Source organism: Prionailurus bengalensis, chromosome A2 (genome assembly GCF_016509475.1).
Source record: "Prionailurus bengalensis isolate Pbe53 chromosome A2, Fcat_Pben_1.1_paternal_pri, whole genome shotgun sequence".
Taxonomy (NCBI): domain Eukaryota; kingdom Metazoa; phylum Chordata; class Mammalia; order Carnivora; family Felidae; genus Prionailurus; species Prionailurus bengalensis.
The window spans coordinates 4,178,341-4,198,430 of record NC_057348.1 but is presented as its reverse complement, the minus strand read 5'-3'; the positions used below and the strand labels follow the sequence as shown (position 1 = coordinate 4,198,430).

The window sequence follows — 20,090 nt, the reverse complement described above, 5'->3', positions numbered from 1 at the left end:
GGTCAAGGCACCTCAACAGACTTCAGCTGGACTACAGACAGAGACCTAGGGTCAAGGGCCCACTGGCGAGGAATGCAAATGTGCAGCGAGCAAACCCCCCAGTGTAGACGCCTGCCAGCCAAAGCCTCTGGGATTATGGGTAGGCAGGCCTGAGAAATCGTGCGCCGGTGGTAACCACGTGGACACCACCACACTCACTCCAGAGCGACGCACGGCCCAGGGAACCTTATGCTAATGAGGGCACTCACGTGGGGACGGGACCACGCACCTGATCAGGGGGTGAGGGGCTTTCAGCCACGGAGGTCAGCCCAAATTCTGGAAGCTTCCTCACAGCAGGGCTCCCCTGAACCACAGAGCTGTACATCCCACTTACAGTATCTGAAATGCCTGGATACTGACTGTACCCAATCTTTTTCTGACTTAATATTTTTTTCTTCAAATGCACTTTCCAGTCTTATTCTACAGGGTATCTGTGATATCTGTTTCATATGCCAAGTTTCTGAATACACATGAAAATAATCTTTAGCCAATAGTTCAACATGAAACATTTAAGACGATCTTTTGCATGGTCAGTGACACATGCACCACACCTTGTATTGTATCCCTAGTGTTCAGCACAGTGCTTAGCACCTCCTGGATACCACTTAAATACTGCCAAGTGCATGACGGAGTGGACAAATGAATGCGGGGGGAGATGGGTGGTGGGTGTGTGAGTGGGTAGGTGGGTAGATGGATGCATAGGTAGGCAAATGGATGGATGAACGGCTGAGTAGGTAGGTGGAGTGGTGGGTGGATGAATGGATGGACAAGTAGGTAAATGGATGGATGGATGGAGGGATGGATGGGTAGGTGGATGGATGGATGGATGGATGGATGGATGGATGGACGGATGGATGGACAAGTAGGTAAATGGATGGATGGATGGATGGAGGGAGGGAGGGAGGGATGGATGAGTAGAGGGATAGTGGGATGGATGGATGGGTAGATGGATGAAGGGATGGGTGGATGGATGAAGGGATGGATGGATAAGTAGGCAGGATAGGTGGATGGATGGATGGATGGATGGATGGATGGATGGATGGATGGACGGATGGAAAAGTAGGTAAATGGATGGATGGATGGATGGATGGATGGATGGATGGAGGGATGGATGGATGGGTGGATGGATGAAGGGATGGATGGATAAGTAGGCAGGATAGATGGATGGATGGATGGATGGATGGATGGATGGATGGATAGGTAGATGGATGGATGGATGGATGGATGGATGGATGGGTGAGTAGAGGGACAGTGGGATGGATGGATGGGTGGATGGATGAAGGGATGGATGGATGGATGAATGGATGGATGGATAAGTAGGCAGGATAGGTGGATGGATGGATGGATGGATGGATGGATGGATGGATGGATAGGTAGATGGATACATGGATAGGCAGGTAAATGAAAAGCTAGATGGATTTCAGACATGAAAATCCAAGTGTGTGAGTTTTATCGAAAACCTGGCTTAGGGCAAAGGTCAGTTAAGTCTTTCATCCCCGTCCAAAGCTACTCACCTTCCCTTGGTCAATAAGAAGCAGCCCAACCTGTGACAAGGAGTGAAAATAGAAGACCCCACCCAAAGACCCGGCTAGTTCTGCCTGTGAAACAAACAGAAACATACAACATATAAAGAAATCATTAACATGTGTTTGATTTTAACTCCAGATTACCTAATAAGCTAAAATGAAAGAAAGTCTATTTTGTTCTGGTCTATTTCCCCTCTAGGGAAATGTAGCATGTAGGACAGAAACTTGAATGAAGGCAGCCTTGTTTGGGGGGTGCTGGGGGAAGTGGTGTGACCCAGATTACCAGATGCTTGCTTAAATCATTCCCTCCTGCCTTGGTTCCTCATGCCTGATTTCTGGTTGGTCAGCAAAGTGTCTGGAAGCCAAGTGGAGGCATGAGGTCACCCAAGGGCCCTAACCTAGGGGCAATGGGACAACATAGCTGGCTGCCTCCAGACCTCTCCAGGTAAGAGAGAGAAAGACTATTATTTTATTTAAGCCTCTTAAGTTATTAAGGGGAATTTTCTAATATAGACAGTGCCATGAACTGAATTGTGTCCCCCCACCAAATTCGTATGTTAAAGTCATAACCCCCCGTCTTAGTCCATTTTGGCTGCTAATGGACAGTTTGGCTGCTTAGTGCATTTTGGCCAAAATGCCACGCGGTAGCTTATAAACAACAGAAGTTTATTGCTCACAGTTGTGAAGGCTGCAAATCTGAGGTCAAGGTGCCAGCATGGGTCACGTGAAGGCCCTTCGGGGTTACAGTCTTCTTGCTGTGTCCTCACATGGCAGAAGGAGGCTAGCAAGCTCTCTGTGGTCTCCTCTTTTATAAGGGCACTAAGCCCAATCATGGGGACTCCACCCTCATGATCTAAATGCTCCCAAAGGCCCACCTCCTCATACCATCACATAAAGCACTAGAATGGCAGCACATACGTTTTGGGGGGAGGGACACAAACATTCAAACCAGCAACCCCGATGGGATAGTCCTTGGAGGTGGGGCCTCGGGTAGGTAATTAGGTTTAGATGAGGTCATAAGAGTGGAGCCCTGATGATGGGGTTAGCTTCCTCGTAAGAGACACTAGAGTGTTCTCTCTTCTCTGTGTGAGGACACAGTAAGAAGGTGGCCATCTGTGAGCCAGGAAGAGAGCCCTCACCAAGGGCTGAATCTGCCAGTGTCTCCATCTTGGACTTTGCAGCCTCTAGAACTAGGAGAAATAAATGTCTGTTGCTTGAGTCACCCAGTCTGTGGGGTCTGTTGTGGTGGCCCAAGCTGATCAAAGCAGGCAGTCAATCCATCCCAACTGGCAGGAGTTGCCCATCAGCTCCCCACCAGACACGCCGAGTCCTTCCCTGCTGGCAGAACCCCAAGGGGATGAATCATGATTGCTTGGAATCTCAGCCCTTCGGGACAAAAATAACAGTAACCACACATGCACGCATGCGCGCACACACAGCAGGAAGACTACTGTATTAATAATTGGTGTTTGAGTGAAGGGGACATCGCGGAGAAGAGTAAACATCACCTAGAACTTGACCTTCTCCCCTGGGGAGGGGAGGAGCGCGTTTTTGGTTGTACTTAGGATAGTTGTATTGTGTTGGGCAGAATGACGACCTTGTCAGTGTCTTTATTTGGAGATGAAGTACGGAGATGTGTATGGATGCCCAGCTGACCAGGGCTGGACTCGTGTTGGTTCGTTGTATGTGTCAGCTGGACGGGGCTAAGGAATGCCCAGGGAGCCGGTAAAACATTATCTCTGGGTGTGTCTGTGAGGGTGATTCTGGAAGAGATTAGCATTCAATTCAGTAGACCCAACAAAGAAGGCCACTCTCACCAGTCTGGGTGGGCATCACCCAATCTGTCGGGGGCCTAACGTGGAACAAAGAGGGGGAGGAAGGGTGAATTTTTCTCTCTTCTCGAGCTGGGATGTCCATCTTCTCCTGCCCTTGGACACCAGAGTTTTTGGTTCTTGGGCCTTCAGACGCTGGGAATTGCTGAGTTTTGGTTCTCGGGCCTTTGTCTTCAGACTGAACAGCACAACCGGACTTCCTGGTTCTCCAGCTCACGGATGGCAGACTGTGGGGGCTTCTCTGCCCGCATAACCGTGTGAGCCAATTCCTATTATCGGTCTGTCTGTCTGTCTATCTATCTATCATCTATCATCTACCTATCTATTATCTATCACTTTATCATCTATTATCTATTATCTATCATCTATCTATATTATCTATCACCCAACTATTATCTATCTATCATCTGTTTATTATCTATTATCTATCTATCATCATCTGTCTATATCTAGCTATCTATCATCTATGTATCTATCATCTATCTATATCTATGTGTCTATGTATCTATCTATCATCTATTACCTATCACCTGTCTATGGATCTCTCGATCATCTATCATCTATCACCTATCTATTATCTATCATCTATCTATATTATCTATCATCCAACTATTATCTGTCATCTATTATCTCTGTCTATCTATCTATCTATCTATCTATCTATCCATCATCTACTACCTATCTACCTTTCGGTGTTTCTAGTGATGACAGTTTTCAACGAATCACACATGTTAACCCTGAGTCCTTCTAGGCTTACTTTCGGATGAAAGTGTGTAGTCGGTTGGGTTCTAGGCTCCCTTGGGCCTCCTGGGCAGGGCAGAGAAAGAGCGTTTGGGACACAGAGTTTGTGAGCAGAGTAGACTCTTTCTTCCTTCCTTTGCACATACTTCCCGAGTGTTTGGGGGTGAGGCCATTCTCTGCATCAGAACAAAATCTCCTCATCCCCTGGGCTACCCCAGCAGCCTGTCCGCTCCAGCTGTTGGGACCCCAGCCCTGCCCTGCACTCCTCTGGGCCCTCAACCCTCTATCGGTTTCCTGGGGCTGCCATGTGCTCGATGGCTTAAACCCACGGAAATTTACCGTCACCTTTGTGGAAGCCAGAAGTCTGGTGTTGGCAGAGCCGGCTCCTGCCGAGGCTGGGGAAGAAGCCACGCCACACCTCTCTTCCAGCTCCTGGTGGTGGCCAGTAACCCTTGGCATCCCTTGGCTTGTAGCCGCACCCCTGCAGGGTCTCCCTGCGTCTTCACACGGCCTCTTCTCCGTGCGGGTCTCCTCGTGTCCTCTCCTTTTCCCACAAGATACCAGGACCCACCCTGGTCCAGTGTGACCGCATCTTGACTAACTAAATCTGCAAAGACCCTGTTGCCAAGTAAGGTTACACTCCGAGGTCTCTGGGGTTCTGGATGAACCTAATTTGGGGAGGGTGGGGCGTATATTCGACTCAGGACAGTTCTCTCGTCTGTATAATTGGGATGATGATGTTACCTGATGGTACGGATCTTTGGATGGGCCTGGGGTTAAGGGCCATAATTATTGTGCAGCCTTTACTGTGGCGTTACCACAGTGTCCTATGACCTAACACCTTTTGTATCCTTTCCTAACTCCCTAGTCTCCCTAGCCAGCTCCTTGGACCTTGAATTTCCCCTACCCTCCCAGCCAGTTGGACTCTTTAAAGAGAGAAAAGCCCTTGGCCACCCAGCGACTGCTGATTACCCCCACCATGCAGGAGGTAAATATCTACTTGTTGATTTTGCTGTTCATGTTCTTACCAAATTGAACATACCTGTCTTTCGTAGGCAAACTTCTGAAATGTGTATCCCCGGGTGTTTGAGAAATACACATGGGTCTGAGATATCTGATCTCCATGCAAATAAGCAAACACGGAATTACTTATATCCTGGAAGAACAGACACATAGAAGTCTCTTTACTTTTTTTTCCTAAATTTTTTAAATGTTTGTTTATTTTGAGAAAGAGAGAGAGAGAGAGAGAGAGAGAGAGAGAGAGAGAGCGCAAGCAGGGGAGGGGCAGAGAGAGGGAGAGGATCCCAAGCAGGCTGAGTGCTGTCAGCACAGAGCCCCACACGGGGCTCAGACTTACAAACCCTGAGGTCATGAACTAAGCCGAAATCGAGTCAGACGCTTAACAGACTGAGCCACCCAGGTGCCCCATAAAACAGTCTCTTTAAAAGCAGAGAAAGGGTAGAGCTTGCAACTGACAGACACATACGTTCTAGAGAGTCTAATGCACAGCATAGCGATGGCAGGCAACAATATGTATTACCAATTTCAGAGTTGTTAAAAGACTAGATCTTAATTGTTCTCACCACACACCAAAAAGGGTAATCGTGTGATGGAGGTGTTAGTGAATGCTATGATGGCATTTACTGCCACCTATACGTGTATCAAATCAATACACTGTGCACCTTAAATTGACACATTGTTGTATCTCAATTATATCTCCATGGGGGGGGGGAAGGAGATAGATGTCAGTGATCACACTGCTGGGTGTTTATCCTAGAGATGAAAACTTCTGTGCGCACAAGAATGAAACCTTCATGGCAGCTTTGTTCGTAATAACCCCCAAAATGGAAACAACCAAGTTCACTCCGTGGAGTATTACTCAACAACGAAGCGGAGTGGGTTCAATACGAGTTTCCGGAGCATTCTGCCGAGAAGAGCTGGTCCCCAGAGTCACATGTCGTACGATCCCATGTATAGAACACTCTTGGAATGATGAGGTTATAGCGAAGGAGAACAGCTTAGTGTTTGTCAGGGGTTGGGGACAGTGGGGCAGGGATGTATGGAGAGCTTTGGGGTGATGGAACAGCGTAGTATCTTGAGGGTAGTGGCAGTTCTGGGACTTCACACGTGTGACTTCAAACATGGCATAGAACCTGACACACGTGTTATTTCCATGTCGCTTTCCCAGTTTTAGTTTTTAGTATTTTTTTAACATTTGTTTATTTTTGAGAGAGACGGAGACAGAAGACAGAGCATGAATGGCGGAAGGGCAGGGAGAAAGAGGGAGACACAGAATCTGAAGCATGACTCCGGGCTCTGAGCTGTCAGCACAGAGCCTGATGTGGGGCTCCAACCCACGAACTGTGAGATCATGACCTGAGCTGAAATTGGATGCTTAACTGACTGAGCCCCCCAGAGGCCCCCTCAGGGGCCCCCCAAGTTTTAGTTTTATACTGTAGTTACATAAGATGGAACCATTGGAAGAACCATTGGTAAAGGGGGCACGGGACTTCTTGTAGGGTCTGTAATTATTTCAAAATAGCAAGTTTAAAAAAGGAAGAAACTTATTTAAAAAAGAGAGAGAGAGAGAGAGAGTGAGTAGGGGGCACCTGGGCGGCTCAGTCTGTTGAGCATCCGACTCTTGATGTTGGCTCAGGTCATGATCTTGTGGTTCATGACATCAAGCCCCACATTGGGCTCTCCTCACAGTTGGGATCCAGGTTGGGATTCTTTCTCGGCTGCTCTCTCTCTCTGCCCTGCTCTCACTTGTGCACACACTTTCCCTCTCAAAATAAATAAATAAACATTAAAAAAAAAAGGGGGGGAACAAAGGTGGATATATTCCTGCCAGCCAGGGGATCCCTCTCCTGAACCGGGCAGAAGAGACATTGCCCAAGCCCATCCTGGGACCTGATGTGCCAGCTCTCATGGCTTACTCTGTCCTTATTTTCATTCTTAATTATCTGTGTTCAAAGCACTGTAAAAATGGACAGGGTACACACTGTATACTCACCACACAAAAGGGATGTCCGCTGTAACAACAATTGTCACCAGAAATATGTGAAACAGGGTGTTCTATACCTAAAAGGAAGAGAGCATTAAAAAAAACAAAAAAACAAAAACATGAGTTTGTGGGGCGTCTGGCTGGCTGTTGTAAGAGCATGCGACTCTTGGTCTTGGGTTGTGGGTTCGAGCCCCATGTTGGGCATGGAGACGACTTAGAAAGAAATATAAATCATAAAAAACACGAGTTCCCTAATTTCCAGGGAAAAGGGTAGAGCGGGGTTTCTCAGCCTTGACCCTACTGACACTTGGGGCCAGATCGTTCTCGGTTGTGGGCAGTATCTCCAGACAATGGCAAGTGTCACCTGAGGGACACAGCCATCAGAGCTGAGAACCACTGGCTTTGCAGGAACTCTTAGGACCCTGCCAAAATGGCAGGAAAGGCTCCTTTCTCTTGGCGAGGCATTCATTGATTCTATTTTAATTATTTTAAATGTTTATTATTATTTTTTTATTAAAAAAATTTTTTTTAACATTTATTTATTTTTGAGACAGAGAGAGACAGAGCATGAACGGGGGAGGGTCAGAGAGAGGGAGACACAGAATCTGAAACAGGCTCCAGGCTCTGAGCTGTCAGCCCAGAGCCCGACGCGGGGCTCGAACTCACTGACCGTGAGATCATGACCTGAGCCGAAGTCGGCCGCTTAACCGACTGAGCCACCCAGGCGCCCCTAAATGTTTATTTTTGAGAGGCAGACAGAGAGAGACAGAGTACAAGCTGGGGAGGGGCAGGGAGAGGGAGACACAGAATCCGAAGCAGGCTCCAGGCTCTGAGCTGTCAGCACAGAGCCCGACTCGGGGCTCGAACTCATGAACCGTGAGATCCTGACGAGCAGAAGCCGGACGCTTAACCGACTGAGCCACCCCAGGCGCCCCTTGTGGATTCTATTTTAAAAGCAGAAGCTTCAGCTCCTAGGAAAATATACACGTGGCCAACAAGACATGAAAAGGTGCCCTCGACGTCCCTGATCATTAGGGAAATGCAAAGCAAGACCACGGTGAGATAGCACACACACGCATCAGGATGGTTATTATCGAAGACACAGCAAACGAGCGTTGGCGAGGGTGGGGAGTGACTGGAACCCTTGTGCACCGTTGGTGAGAATGTAAGCTGGTGCCTGTGGCGTGGAAAACAGGGTGACGGTGCCTCAAAAAAATTGCAAATAGAGTTCTGGAAATCCCACTTCTGGGTCTACGCCCAGAGGAACTGAAGGCAGAGACACAAAGAGATATTTGCACACGCATCCCCATGCTTCATGGCAGGATTATTCACAATAACTGAAACATGGAGAAAGCAACCCAAGGGTCCAGCGGCAGATGAACGGGTGAACAGAAACGTCACGTATACACGCAGCGGAATATTAATCGGCCTTAAAAAGGCAGGACATTCTGGGGCACCAGGGTGGTTCGGTCCATTATGCATCTGACTTCAGCTCAGGTCATGATCTCACAGTTTGTGAGTTTAAGCCCCGCACTGGGCTCTGTGCTGACTGTGCAGAGCCTGCTTGGGATTCTCTCTGCCCCTCCCACACTCATGCCTTCTTTCTCTCTCTCAAAATAAATAAATAAACTTAAAAAAGAGAGATAGAACATTCTGGCACCTATTATAATATGGATGAGCCTTGGGGACATGATGCTCAGTAGAATAAGCCAGACACGAAAGGATAAATCCCGTATGAGTTCACTTATATGATCCCAGGGGAGTCTCGTCCACAGAGACAGAAGGTAGGTGGTGGGAGCCAGGGTGGGGAGTTAGCCCTTTGGATGCTATTAAAGAAAGTTATGAAGAAAAGGGGAAGGACGGAGAGCAGACTGACTTATGTTACGAGGAACCCTTATGGTTCCTTCAATAAATTAAAACGTGGAGTTTCCACATGGCCCGGCACCTGCTCTCCTCGGTTATATTACCCCAGGGAACTGAAAACCTACATCCACACACAAACTCACGCACAAAGGTGCATCGTAGCACTATTCGCGAATACCCAAGAGAACGAAACCAACCGAACGTCCACCGGCTGATGCACGGATAAACAAAAGCGGTTCATCCACACGGGGGAACATTATTCAGCCTTAAAAAGGAGAGAGGCAGTGACACCCGCTAAAACGGGGAGGAACCTCGAACACACGACGCTGGGGGAAGGAGCCAGATACAAAAAAGCCACGAGGGGTGTGAGTCCATGTGTGTGAAACGTCCAGCACAGGCTCATCCACAGACAGGAAGGGGGACCGTGACTGCCAGGGGCTGGGGCTGGGACTGGGGCTGGGGGGGAGGTGCCAGCTAATGGGGGAGTGTCTCTTCTGGGGGTGACGGAATGTTCTGGAACTAGACAGAGGTGATGGTTGTGCAACATTGCGAATGTTCTAAATGCTAGAGTTATTTGGACACTTTAAGATGGTTGGAAATGGCCAGTTTTTATGTGAATTTTATGCTTCCCTCCCCCGCACCACCTCCCGCCAAAGGAGAAAGAGGCATGAAGCTAAGATTGAAAAGAACCGAACTGAAGGTCAAAGGTCGGCAACTGGGGGGGGGGGGGGAGCTGCAGAGCTAGAGGGAGCCAGCCTGGGAGAGTTGGGAGGGAGGAAGCAGGGAGGGCCAGGAGGCAGTTTGGCTGCGGGCAGTGAGTGCTGTACAGAATGGATGGGCTCATGTTCTGGAGGCAGCTCTGTATTTGGTTTGGGTGTGAAAATCGACGGGCCCAAGGCTGGTCAGAGCAGTTTCTGTGGCCTGGAACTACCGTCGGGTTCGCAGCCCCACTCGGGGTTACGTACAGTCCACGCCGCGCCTGCGCACGGGCCCCACGTACCCGGGATCCGTGTATTCTGTCACCTTGTTCTCGGAGGTCACCCTGGAACTCGCTCGAGAAAAGTCAGACAGAGGCCAAGCCAAGGTGTGGCTCTTCTGCTGTGCTTCTCGGTCCCTCTCAGGGCTGCAGGCCCCTCGCCGGCCAGGGCTCAGCAAACACCTGGCAGGTACCACACTGGCTGGGCCAGGTTCCGTCTCGTGGGGCCCACAATCTTTTGCCAAACTAACGCAAGTGAAGCAAAAGATGAACGAGTTTCCAGATGGCGATCTACCAGCCCGGTGGCTCTGGACTCGGTGATGTCTGGGGACATTTGGGGCGTCAGGATGCATCGGTGGAGGGGCGCTCCTGACATGGGCTGGGTGGGGCCAGGGATGCCCTACACCCCACAGTGCCCAGGGTGCCAGCCCCCCTCCCCCCAGAGAATGACCTGGCCCTAAATGTCAGCAGCAGTAGGGTTGAGAAACCTTGATGGACCTCTTTCTTTCTCATCTCAATGGGTACCCAACCATCCTTCTTTTCGAGAATAGTACCTTCCTTGTCTTCGTTCTCGACCTCGCCGCCTTGCATGCTACGGGATGGTTCTCTTCTTTCTCTCTCTTCATATGGCTTACCTTCTCTCCTGTTCTCTGTCCCTAACATGCAGTAGGTGGGACTGAATATTCCCATCACCCAGGCTTGTCACCAAGTGCGTACAAGCCATTCTCGGCCCTCCTCGATCCTTCCTGACATCCACTCCCACGCAGTTCCCGTTGATGTCCCTCATTGACTCCAACCAGTCAGAGCAGGATTTTGTGGCTCGTGACCACGATCCTGGACAGAAACACTAGGTTCCCACCGTGTAACCAATTTTCATTTGAATTTTAAAGAACAAGGTGATGTCCAGGGGCTGACATCCAAGGAGCAGCACTGTTTGTATTTCCAAAATCAACAACCTGTTCTCGGATGATCGCCAACAAAATTTTTTTGAAAGCCACACATATACCTATAGATGCGTTCCAGGAATTGGCTTCGTAATCATAAACATAGACTTTTTGATCCACTACTAACAGCAACACCGAGCCAGCGATATGTGCCGATGTTACTTCCGGTATGCCGACCTAAAAATAACGACACATAGGAGATCCGTGAGTGCATCTTTTGAGAGGATTCGGGAAGTGAGACATCTAGATGCGCATTTAAGAGACATGCATGCTATAGCAAGAGCTGTGTGGTTCCTAGGTGCTGGGAACAGTACATCCTGGGGTCGGGGCCAAAACTGGGCGGTTGGAGTTGGTGTTCGGTGCCCTCGGATACCTGAATTCTCTCTAATCCCCTTCTTCCTTACCAAAACTTTCTCTGAGGGTAAAGCCTAAAGAGTAAGTAACAAACGATGAACATAAATGATAAACATGTCGCTTATAAGAGAAATATTGGCATTTTAATTGATGGCAAAACCTTCTTCGGCTAGGGGCCAGTGGTAGAATTTCTCAGGGTAGTTACTGAGAGGGTAAAGGTTTTTCTGTCTTGGTTTAGGACAATTAAGGGAGGGCCCAAGATTACTGTATGTAATCTATCCTTAACTCACACACTTCCCACAATTCTCTTCAGAATTGTCTCTTTTTTTCAGGAAAAAGAATAGAAATAGAATAGAATAGAATAGAATAAATAGAATAGAATAGAATAGAATAGAATAGAATAGAATAGAATAGAATAGAATAATCAACCCTTCCTCTGGCTTAGAAATTGCTCTTAATGTCTTTCAAGAGGTACATTGTAATATAAGCCCCCAGGCTTACAAAAACAGACTAGTGTGATATTTCCAAACTGTATCTCCCCCCTCCCGCCACCCCCCAAGAGTTACTTATGTTGGGAATCTTTCAGATGGTTAAGTAAGATAACTACCTTTATTGATGTAGGGAGGGAAAGTGGAAGGAGACTACTTTTGAAATTATCTCTTGTGAAAAAAACTTGTCTTCTGAAATAGACAATAAAAGAGTTAAATTAGGACAATTTCATACAAGAAAAGAAGAGAGACAAAGATAGGCACTCTAAAAATGTTCTGTTGAAGCAAAATACCCCCCCCCTTTTTTTTTTAACAAGGAACCATTTAAGTTCTATCTATCTATCTATCTATCTATCTATTTTTGCATGAGTAAACTTCTATAGACTGGATATTTGCATTCTTGAAATAACATTATTTTAAAAGTGTGACCATGTCAAATATAAAATTATATATATGGGGCGCCTGGGTGGCGCAGTCGGTTGGGCGTCCGACTTCAGCCAGGTCACGATCTCACGGTCCGTGAGTTTGAGCCCCGCGTCAGGCTCTGGGCTGATGGCTCGGAGCCTGGAGCCTGTTTCCGATTCTGGGTCTCCCTCTCTCTCTGCCCCTCCCCCGTTCATGCTCTGTCTCTCTCTGTCCCCCAAAAAATAAATAAACGTTGAAAAAAAATTTTTTTTAAATGACATCTTTTATATATGTGACACTTGCCTTACCCAGGATGAACTTCAGTTTTGCCATTTATATGATTCTAATCCCACTGAAGTAAAAGGTTTCAGACTAGGAATGTGTGTGTATGAAAGAAACAATGTGTTCCCTCAGGCAGGAAAACTTTTAAGTGAAAATTCATCAGGGTGCCTCGGTGGCTCAGTCGGTTAAGCATCAGACTCTTGATTTTGGTTTATTTTTATTTATTTATTTTTTTAAAATTTTTTTTTTCAACATTTATTTATTTTTGGGACAGAGAGAGACAGAGCATGAACGGGGGAGGGGCAGAGAGAGAGGGAGACACAGAATCGGAAGCAGGCTCCAGGCTCCGAGCCATCAGCCCAGAGCCTGACGCGGGGCTCGAACTCACAGACCGCGAGATCGCGACCTGGCTGAAGTCGGACGCTTAACCGACTGCGCCACCCAGGCGCCCCGATTTTGGTTTATTTAGGTCATGATCTCACAGTTTGTGGGTTTGAGCCCCGCATCGAGGTCTGCGCTGACAGTGCAAAGCCTGTTTGGAATTCTCTCTCTCTCCCTCTATCTGTGCTCCTCCTCTGCACTCTCTCTCTCTCTCAAAATAAATAAACTAAAAAAGAAAGAAAGAAAGAAGTGAAAGGCCATCCATGAACATGGTATATTGCTTCCTTATCCAGAGCTCTTTCTCCTGCCCCCTCCAGGAGAGTTTTATGGTTTTAGGCAGAAAGGAATTGCTGACTTGATTCTTATGTGTTTTAAAGTTTTTGTTGTCACTGGGAATGATGCTTTTCATAACTGCTTTTTTTGAGTGTTCATGGCTAGTTTACGAGAGAGGTGTTGATTTTTTTTTTAATGTTTATTTTTTGAGATAAAGAGAAAGTGAGTGCACAGGCTCACATGTGAACAGGGGAGGGGCAGAGAGAGAGGGAGAGAGAAATCCCAAGCAGGCTTGGTGCTGACAGAACAGAGCCTGACACGGGGCTTGAAACCCACAAACCATGAAATCACGACCTGAGCTGAAACCAAGAGTCAGATGCTCAACCGATGCAGCCACGCAGGTGCCCTGAGAGGTGTTGATGTTTTTAATATCTGTGTTGTATTTGGCCATCCTGCTGTACTCAGTTAGTGCTGCTGGTTAGTTCTTTGGATTTGGCAAAATGCTGTCTCTTTCTAATGTGTTTTGTATTTCACGTTTTTCTCTTGTCATAGTGCATTGGCTGGTACCTCCAATACATAGTTGAATGAGAGTGATAGGATTCTCTGTTATTTTTACCTTTATATTGTTTCTTTTACAGGGTTAGATACTTTCAGCAAGTATCCAGCTGACATCAAAACCAATAAAACACTGGGGGAGAAAAGAACATCATGGATTGTTGGGTGGAGCCACCCCCAAGACTCTTCCTCCTCTGAGCCACTAGATTCCATGTCCTGTTCTCCTAACCCTGTCTCCCTCCAGTGTTGCCTCCCAGGTCTCTCTCTGGACCACAGCCTCAGCCCCTCACTTGTGTCCTTCTGCTGTCTCCCCTCTCTGCTTCCTGTTCTCCACCCAAAGGTCTCAGGAAGCATATGCCCTAGGAACATCAACAAGTTATAATTTTAGGTTAACTGGCAAGGAACGGGATCGTCGTGTATGAGAACATGTGCTGACCACTTTGACAGATTCTGCCAAATTGTCCCCCACAGGAGGGGGACCCACTTTGGCCTCATCCACGTTTGCCCTCATCCTCACCAGCACTATAGGTAAAACGTGACATTCCATAATTTTATTAAACATTAGAATGTCTCATGGGGCACCTGGGTGGCTCAGTCGGTTGAGCATCTGACTTCGGCTTGGGTCATGATCTCACGGCTTGTGGCTTCGAGCCCCGTGTCGGGCTCTGTGCTGACAGCTCAGATTCTGTGTCTCCCTCTCTCTCTGCCCCTCCCCGGCTCTGTCTCTCTGTCTCTCGAAAGTAAGTAAACATTAAAAAAAAAAAAAATTTGAATTTCACATCAGTTCACGTCACAAAATACGATTCTACTTTTGATTTTTTTTCCAATCATATAAAAATGTAAAGACGATTCTTATCTTGCCAGCCCTGCAAAATCAGATGGGAGGCTGAATGTGCCAGGGAGGCCACAGTTTGTGACTCCTGCTCTAAAGCAGACATGATGATGGAAAGCTGTCCGACACGGTTGCCACCAGCTACACTGAGTGCTTGAAATGTGGTTATAGTTTGTGGCTTTTTCACTGTATTTAGTTTTAATTAATTAAATTTTTTGTTTAAATTTTTTAATGGCAGTACAATACACACAATATAAAATCTGTATTTCAAACTTATTTTAATGGTGATAAAATATACATAAAATAGACCATTATCATCATTTCTTTAGGGTGCAGTTTGGTGGCACCGAGCACAGTCACACTGTCGTGCAGCCGCCCCCGCCATCCGTCTCCAGAACCTTCCATCTCCCCAGACTGAGACTCTGTCCCCATGAAGCACTGATTCCCCGCCCCTGCCCCACCCCTGGCTCCCACCATCCACTCTCTGTCTCTGCGGACGGGACTCCTCTAGGGACCCCTCACGAGTGGGGTCACGCAGGATGTGTCTTTCTGTGTCTGGCTTCTCTCACTGTGCACAGTGACCCCAGGGTCCATCCACACGGTGGCAGGATGTCCTTCCCTTTTTTATTTTTATTTCTTATTTGAGAGCGAGTGAGAGAGTGCGCATGAGCTGGAGAAAGGGCCGGAGGGAGAGAGAGAGAATCCTAAACAGGCTCCACGCTCAGTGTGGAGCCCGATGCAGGGGACTGAATCCACAACCCAGGGATCATGACCTGAGCTGAAGTCAAGAGTCGGGGGCTCAACCCACTGAGCCACCTGGGTGCCCCAGAATGTCCTTCCTTTTAAAAAAATTTTTTTTTCAACATTTATTTATTTTTGGGACAGAGAGAGACAGAGCATGAACGGGGGAGGGGCAGAGAGAGAGGGAGACACAGAATCGGAAGCAGGCTCTAGGCTCTGAGCCATCAGCCCAGAGCCCGACGCGGGGCTCGAACTCACGGACCGCGAGATCGTGACCTGGCTGAAGTCGGACGCTTAACCGACTGTGCCACCCAGGCGCCCCCTGTCCTTCCTTTTTAAAGCTGAATAACATTCCAGTGTGTGGGTGCCTCACCCTGTGTTTATCCATTCAGCTGCTGATGGAAACTTTAGATAGCCACGAGTGGCAGATCAACTTTCAAGGAAGGACAGAATTCACATCTTGTCAGGAGTAGCTGAGTCCTCACTTGGCCCAGGGCCTGGCCCCATCCCTCCCCCCTTCCGGGGCCATCCCCTCGGCCAGGCCTTCCCACCAGCGGTCATGTCCAGACTCTGCCTCCCTCACTACGCAGCCTCTCTCTCTCTGGTGACCTTTCTTCTCTCTTCGGTCTGTCTTGGCTTCCGGAGAGAGTGCCATCAACCTTGGACCTCTGTGTCCTTGCTTCCTCTCCCATCTGCCCCGCTGCTGTGTTGGCTGTTTTCCCCAGCCACGTGCCCTGCCTTCTCCGTGACATCCCTCTCCTCCTTGGCTGCTGCCTTCCTCAGCCTCTAGGTCTCCTGCTTTCCGCAAGCCCTTTCTCTTCTCCCAGCGGATTCACCAGAACCTCTGGCTGCTGGACCTGTGGCCCCCGAGTGACTACGCCGTCACGGTGTCGCCATTGCTTTGCGTGCTCGGGCCCCCGTGACGACTAATCATATCAAGGATCCCTGACAGGAGGCACCGCAGTGTTGTCATTATTTTAGTTTATCTGCCGGTGTTTTCCTCTCTCTTCCTTTGGCCCCCACACCAACTCTGAGCTCCCTACAGACCAGTAACCAGCAACACAGGACGGAGAGCCATCTTCCGTAACGTTTGTTGAATGAATGGATGAATGAATGAGGGCAGATCTCATGTTTTAATAGAAAGGACGGTAACGGGACATAAAACGGTCACTTACCCTAGATACAGGGCTATGTTTTTCTTGCAAGGATGTTTAATCAAGCGTGGTGTCCCCGATGAAAAATACAGACGGTCCTAGAGAGACAGTCACACAAATCTGAAGATCAGTAATAAGCACCCGATGAAAAGCAACTTCCAAATATAAAACATTGAAAGTGTAAAGGCGGAATTGAGGTAGGTGGATGTAATTTTCCTGTTTTTATATCACTCTGGTTACGTCAGATGTCATGCGGTGGGGGAGGGGAAGCTGGGTGAAGGGTACTACCTGAGACATCTCTGTGCTCTATTTGCAACTTGCCGTGAATCTATAATTAGGTCAAGATAAAGTTAAAAGAGATTCACAGGCTCATGATTCATATCTCATTCCTTATGTAGGTTACCGCTGACTTAAATACATACGATCAGTTATTCGACAGAGAGGTCAGAGGACGAGGAATTATAAAGCTAACAAGGTAGAAAGCAGGCACTTGGAGAGGGTTTAGAAATGCAGACGTCGCTTCTGAAATAATGCCATGTCAGGCGGAAGCGCACTTTAGCTGATGAACTAATTCTTTGTGCATCGTAGGGCACAGAGGGTGAAAAAAAGGCGCCCTCTTGCACCGCGTTATTTAAGCAAAGTAAGAGTCTGCTTCCTGTTACTCCAGAGTTCAAATTAAATGAAACTGGAGAAACACTCAGGTGATCTGAGTTCTAAACCCACTCCCCCCTCCTGGCTTTCTTCATGTTACTTGGTCTCTTTCAACTAGTTTTTTAGTGAAACGGGAAAGATGAATCTCTACTTCAAGGCGCAGGGGTGGGGATCAGATCGTGTTCTATGCCTGGCACAACACTGACACCCAAGAAACACTAGGAAGTGTTAGTTCTGGAAGTGAAAAGTGAGACTGAAGTGTGGGAGCCACATACCCCTGGAATTTGCTGACTCACATGAAACACCTTTCCTGTCCTCACCGTGTGAATACTAGAGGCAAGTGACAAGAGAGGCCATCCGTCATTTTTATTCAGCATGACTCCTACCAAGGTACCTCTTGGCTAACTCTAAAGCACCTGTTCCTGATGCTTTAGGGTCACGGGAGCCCCTGGGAAATCTGGTGCAACCGTGGGCCTTTCTCTCCCACAGACATAGGTATACACAGAAATGGGGACGTAATTCCCAAGAGCTCATAAAGGCGCATTCGCAGACCCCATATTAGGAACTCCTACTCCCAAGTTTTTGGGGGTTTTTTTTTGGCTGTGGCCAGGGGCAGGGAGACGGTGCTGGTGGCTGGAAAATGCTGGTACAGCATCTTGACGTGTGCCAAAACCACCTGGAGGCTTGATAAACCACAGACTGCTGGGCCCCACCTCCGATTCAGTAGATCCAGGGAATTCTAACAAATTCCCAGGTGATGCTGATGCTGCTGGTCGAGGACCACACTTGGAGAACCAGGGTGACGAAATGGGACAATTGGATAGAACCCGTCTTTTCAAGTGTGGAGACAAATCCCACCGGTAAAACTTGCTGGAGACCTCTACTTTTCACTTGGTGGTTTTGTGTCTTTAGGTAAGTGTGTCTTTAATTTTGCTGGGTCCGTTTTCACATCTATAAAACAAGGTGGGGGCTCTGGGGTGGCTCAGTCGGTTAAGTCTCCAACTTTGGCTCAGGTCATGACCTTGCGGTTCATGCGTTCGAGTCCCGCATCGGGCTCTGTGCTGACTGCTCAGAGCCTGGAGCCTGCTTTGACTTCTGGGTCTCCCTCCTCTCTGCCCCTCCCTGCTTGCACTGTCTCTCCCTCTCTCCAAAATAAATATTTAAAAACAATCTTAAAAAAAATTATTAGAACGTTAAGGAATTATTAGAACGTTAAGCCCATGGACTTTGTTGTAAAGGTCAAGTTAGGCCACGCACCAGAAGCTCACATCTACTATTCCATGGGCAGACAGGGCCCTGCCGAACAGCTTACTCCAGGCAGGGTTGGCCGGAGGGCAGGAACTCGGCTTTAGCATCTGACTAGCTCCGTGGCACCCTGTAAACAGTATTCACTGATCTGCTATTTACCAAAATCTAAACATGTTCTGAGTAAGGAGTGAGATAAATACTCCATACCCTCATGGAGCTGATATTCTACTGACAGCAGTAGACAAAAAATTTGTCAAAACAGTAACAGAAGTTAGTGATTGATAGCAAAAACCGGTGGGGAGGGGGCGCTTTAAATAAGATGTGCTGGGTGCCCCCGGGTAGCTCAGGCAGCTAAGCGTCCAACTTCCCCTCCGGTCATGATCTCACAGTTCAGGAGTTCCAGCCCCGTGTTGGGCTCTGTGTTGATAGCTCACAGCCTGGAGCCTGCTTCAGATTCGGTGTCTCCCTCTCTCTCTGCCCCTCCCTTGCTCGTCCTCTGTATGTGTCTCAAAAATAAATAAACATTAAAAAAAAAAAAAAAAGAGGTGCTATTTAAGTCAGGATCAGAATGAGGAACCAGTCATGGAAGCAAAAGTGTGCCAGGCAGAACCAGTAGCAAACACCAACTCCCCTGTCCCCAAGGCTGGACGGAGTTTGACTTGAGATGACTGGAGCACTGATTCACGGGTGGGCAGGGGCCACATCAGTGGTTCTCAAATTTGCAGGGGACGCTTGGCAGTAGCTGGAGACATTTTTGGTTGTTTGTCAAGCCTGGGGAAGGAAGCGCTCGCTACCGGCGGTGGTGGGTGGGGGCCAGGGATGCTGCTCAACATCTTACAATGTACAGGACGGCCCCCAAATGTCAGCAGCGCTGCTGTCGAGGAAAGCCTGGGCCAGATCATGCGGGAAAACGCTGGCCGCGCAAGGAACTTGGGCTTTATCCTGGGTGCCACAGAATCGGGGCAGGGGAAAGACGAGATCAGACTCGTTTACAATTCCCTCCTGCGGCCAGAGCGGGCGAGGGAAAGCAGCGCACGGCCTGGGGCGGTGGCGGCGGACGTGGCCCGAAGGGGTGGGAATCGGGCCCAAGCTTCGATGCGGCAGGGGAGGGACTTGGTGAAGGGCTGGAGTTGGGGAGAAAGAAGGGGCAACACCAAGTTCGATTCCTAGAACCAGAAACTGGGAAGCCTCCGCTCCAGGACAAGCCGGCCCCCTCCCCGACCCTGGGCAACACCCCTCCCCGGGGAGGGCAGCCCCACCGGCACAGCTGCCGAGCTCCGGCCACCAAGCAGAGCCGCAAGGTCGCCGCCGCCACCAACATCAACACCAGCATCTCGTATCAAGAACCGCCGGCGCGAAGGCACCTCAACCGCCGCTGCGTGTCGCCTCACGGTTTGGGCTGGCGCCGAATGGAGCCTGCGCCTGCGCACTCTGCCACCAGCGCAGGCGCACCTCGTCTCCCAGGGAACGCGGAACCGCCCACCTCAACCGCCCCCCGTGGACGTGAGCGCCCTGGCGCTCACGTTCTCTCCAGTTGGAGCGTGCGTTCGTCGTCCCCTGAACTCAGCCCCGGGGCCCCTGCACACAGCCGCGCATGAGCAGGCTGGTGTAAGCATGCGCACAGCGTTCCCCGGGAAGCCCGAATCTGCCCACCGGGACGCGCTCCGCAGCCTGAGCGCCTGTCGCCCGTGCGCCAAAACCCAAGTGTATACACCGGGCTGCCTACAAGTTCTTACAGGTGCGCTTGCAGCACCAGTGGCTCCAGGGGCCCTGGAGCGTGCCAACGCCCCCCTCCCCCCCA

At 49.0% G+C, this 20,090-nt stretch overlaps 1 protein-coding gene across 1 annotated transcript in view; it reads right to left on the bottom strand.

Annotated features, from left to right (window-relative positions):
- CATSPERD (cation channel sperm associated auxiliary subunit delta) overlaps nucleotides 1-19,764 on the bottom strand; it is a 44,880-nt gene extending 25,116 nt beyond the window's left edge. The window contains exons 1-8 of the mRNA XM_043586310.1: nucleotides 19,549-19,764; nucleotides 17,317-17,371; nucleotides 16,412-16,488; nucleotides 11,887-11,959; nucleotides 10,988-11,102; nucleotides 7,152-7,219; nucleotides 5,181-5,294; nucleotides 1,554-1,637 (exon numbers count right to left, since the gene is read on the bottom strand). Coding sequence (XP_043442245.1) covers nucleotides 1,554-1,637; nucleotides 5,181-5,294; nucleotides 7,152-7,219; nucleotides 10,988-11,102; nucleotides 11,887-11,959; nucleotides 16,412-16,488; nucleotides 17,317-17,371; nucleotides 19,549-19,622 — 660 coding nt within the window. The 5' untranslated portion in view covers nucleotides 19,623-19,764. The remainder of the gene's footprint in view (nucleotides 1-1,553; nucleotides 1,638-5,180; nucleotides 5,295-7,151; nucleotides 7,220-10,987; nucleotides 11,103-11,886; nucleotides 11,960-16,411; nucleotides 16,489-17,316; nucleotides 17,372-19,548) is intronic.
- Between the last annotated feature and the right edge of the window lie 326 nt (nucleotides 19,765-20,090).